The sequence below is a fragment of the Thalassophryne amazonica genome, chromosome 21 (assembly GCF_902500255.1).
Source record: "Thalassophryne amazonica chromosome 21, fThaAma1.1, whole genome shotgun sequence".
Lineage (NCBI taxonomy): Eukaryota > Metazoa > Chordata > Actinopteri > Batrachoidiformes > Batrachoididae > Thalassophryne > Thalassophryne amazonica.
The window spans coordinates 222,501-225,324 of record NC_047123.1 but is presented as its reverse complement, the minus strand read 5'-3'; the positions used below and the strand labels follow the sequence as shown (position 1 = coordinate 225,324).

General features: G+C 43.8%; 1 protein-coding gene across 1 annotated transcript in view; it reads left to right on the top strand.

Annotated features, from left to right (window-relative positions):
- The first annotated feature begins 997 nt into the window (after nucleotides 1-997).
- slc35f1 (solute carrier family 35 member F1) overlaps nucleotides 998-2,824 on the top strand; it is a 64,737-nt gene continuing 62,910 nt past the window's right edge. Inside the window, exon 1 of the mRNA XM_034162394.1 lies at nucleotides 998-1,244. Coding sequence (XP_034018285.1) covers nucleotides 1,153-1,244 — 92 coding nt within the window. The 5' untranslated portion in view covers nucleotides 998-1,152. The remainder of the gene's footprint in view (nucleotides 1,245-2,824) is intronic.

Below are 2,824 nucleotides of genomic sequence, written 5' to 3'. Positions count from 1 at the left end.
TTTTTCTTCTGGGCGAGAAGGTTCTTATAAACAGACACACGCAGAACACAATGCGCGTGCTCTGCCTTCGCGGCGCTGCGACCGGCTGCTTGATGAGGACGTTAAAAAAAAAAAAACATGCAAAATTGGACTAAAAAAATCCGCAAAACTTCATTTGTTTTGTTTTACTTCGGTTACTGTGACTTCCAAAGGTTATGCATTGAAATAAGCAAGCTGCCCTTTGCAGGCTTACTTGCTGCCAGCATAATAATGCAAATAGCTCGCTGCTAAGGGGTTAGCTCATTCCCTTTAGAGGAACAAACCAGAGCTAACGTGCCATTCTAACGTGCAATTCTTAGAACAGGAATGTAGTGCAACACAAATTTAAAACAAAAGAAAATGTGATACTTACAGGCTGTACTGATTGCTGGGGTTGATTTTGTCGCAAAGTCGGAACTGACCCTCTACTGAGTATTAAATGCTGACTGAAGCCAGCTCGAAATCGTGCAAGGTTTGTGAAACAGTCCTCCGTGAAATGTGCAGAGCAAAGAAATAGTCGGCGGTTGTATGTCCTGGGGATGTGGTTAAAAATGAATAAAAGCCACTGATCGCGTACATTGCTTTCCGTGGGAAGAATATGGAAAGATCGTAGTCCGCTATGACAGCCTGGGAAGGCACACCTGGAGCTCACCATTGCTCCTCTTCCAGTGGTAGGAATGGGTGGGCACAACCTTATGAATAATTAATTTCGAAGGGGCATGTGTGAAAGGGGGTGGGTGTGTGTGGGGGGGGCTATTGGTGAAAAAGTGACGTAAGTTTTCTCTCAAAACGGATTGGCCTGTTTTCTAGGAGCAATTCAAAAAAGGAGAATTACTTGAAATAGAGGTTCTGAAACTTGCTGGCACTTCATGTGTTTTCCCCACAGCGGGGAGACTCTGAACTAACACCAAAAACATGAAAAAGATGATTTTGATTCTCTATCCCCTTTAATATTTCAATATTGGTTTTGTTTTTTTTTTACGGTGTGAGCGCGCCCCCTGGTGGTGGAAGATGCTTGCTGCCTTTCCACAGCGGATCAGTTCTGGACCTTGAGGAACCGCATTGTGCAGCAGGCATCAGAGCAGAAGCGCGTGCTCGTGCTTCTGACGATGATCTGATCCGAGGTCAACGATAATGTCTGTGGTGTGCACGGTGGAGAGCGCGCCCACATGCACCGGAACCCCCGAACCGAGCCTGCTGCAGCGGATCAGGAGGCTTCTAAACAGGTGAGGACGATGCTGGTAGCTTGGAGTGTGCGCGTGACGCCTCTCCAATCATGCACAGCACGCTCAGCTGTGCACGCTGACAGCGAGCTGCTTCTGTAGTGTATATTGTGCATCAGATGTCAGTCAAGCGTTCACGGTGATGGCACGTGTGTGTGTGTGTTGGCGGGGGGCTGGTTCTGGTTCTGGTTCTGGTACTGGTGAACCAGGTGCACTGATGCTGCTGCTGCAGCCTGTCATTCATTCAGTGCCTCCGCCCCCATCACAGTCACGTGTTTTCTGTCTGATCGTCGCTTTCAGAACGTCTTTGTTTTTCCACACGTGCTGTGACGTGTTGGACTCTTCAGCAGCGCTCAGAGGACAAACCTCCATCAACCCTTACCAAAAAGTAGTATATGCAAGTATGTTTCAAGTGTACTTCTAGTTTACTTTTTATATACTTATCAGTACTATTTTTTGGTAAGGGAACGCTTTGCTTTGTGACATAAAATAATAATAAAAAAGACCAAAGACAGTGTCCTTCCCTGATTGACAAACATCAGAACCATCCAGGTCACAGACAAACCTTAGAACAAATGATGTTTGTTCCTGTGACATTCCCACAGAATCAGAGGTTTTGAAGCATTGTTACATTGTAACTTTAATGTTCATTCAGAATGACTTTCAGTTCAAGTAATATAATTCTGAGAATTTTAAGACAATTGGGTCCCATAGTCTCGTTTGAGGGTGGCCGAGAAAAGCTTAAATGAAAAAGTAGTAAATGTACTTCAGAGGACAGCCTCATTATCAGCCGGTCACTCATCTGTCCCGGTCAGAAACATGGCACTGTCTGTGAGTTTTTGGGCAAATTACACAGCAAACAAAGCAAAAATGCAAAGAAAAAGTGAAGATACAGTTTAACCTAGCCTGCCAGTGTGTAACCCAGGAACTTCACTGAGAGTGTGGAATTCACACTTCTCTTTCTCCAACAGTTTATTCTTTAGTAATTGGTGAAGGACTTGTTTAACATGAAGCATGTACTCTGAGAAATCTCTGGAGAAGATAAGTATGTCATCCAGGTAGACAAACACAAAATGATTGAGGAAATCCCTAAGGACATCATTAATGAGTGCCTGGAAGACAGTTGGGGCATCATTGACATGAAAGGGTATTATCAAGTACTCAAAGTGCCCAGTGGTGTGTTAAAAGCTGTCTCATCATTCGTCACCTTTTCGAATACAGACCAGGTGATATGCGCTCTTCAGATCTAATTTTGCAAAAATTGTGGCTCCATGGAGATGTTCAAAAGGGGAGTTGATTGAATGGGATATTTGTTTTTGAGATATTATTTAGCCCTTGAAAATCAATGCAGGTCCTCAGGGATATGTCCTCCTTGGCCACAAAAAAGAAGTCCGTGCCCATGAGTGAAGATTATCTATGAATAAGTCCAGCAGCAAGAGACTGTAATATAGTTCTCTATGACTTCTTGTTCTGGGTGTGACAAGTTATATAGGCAACTATTGGGCAAATGGGCTTCCAGTAAAAGGTCAGTGGCACAATCAATCAATCAATCAATCAATTTTTTTTTTATATAGCGCCAAATC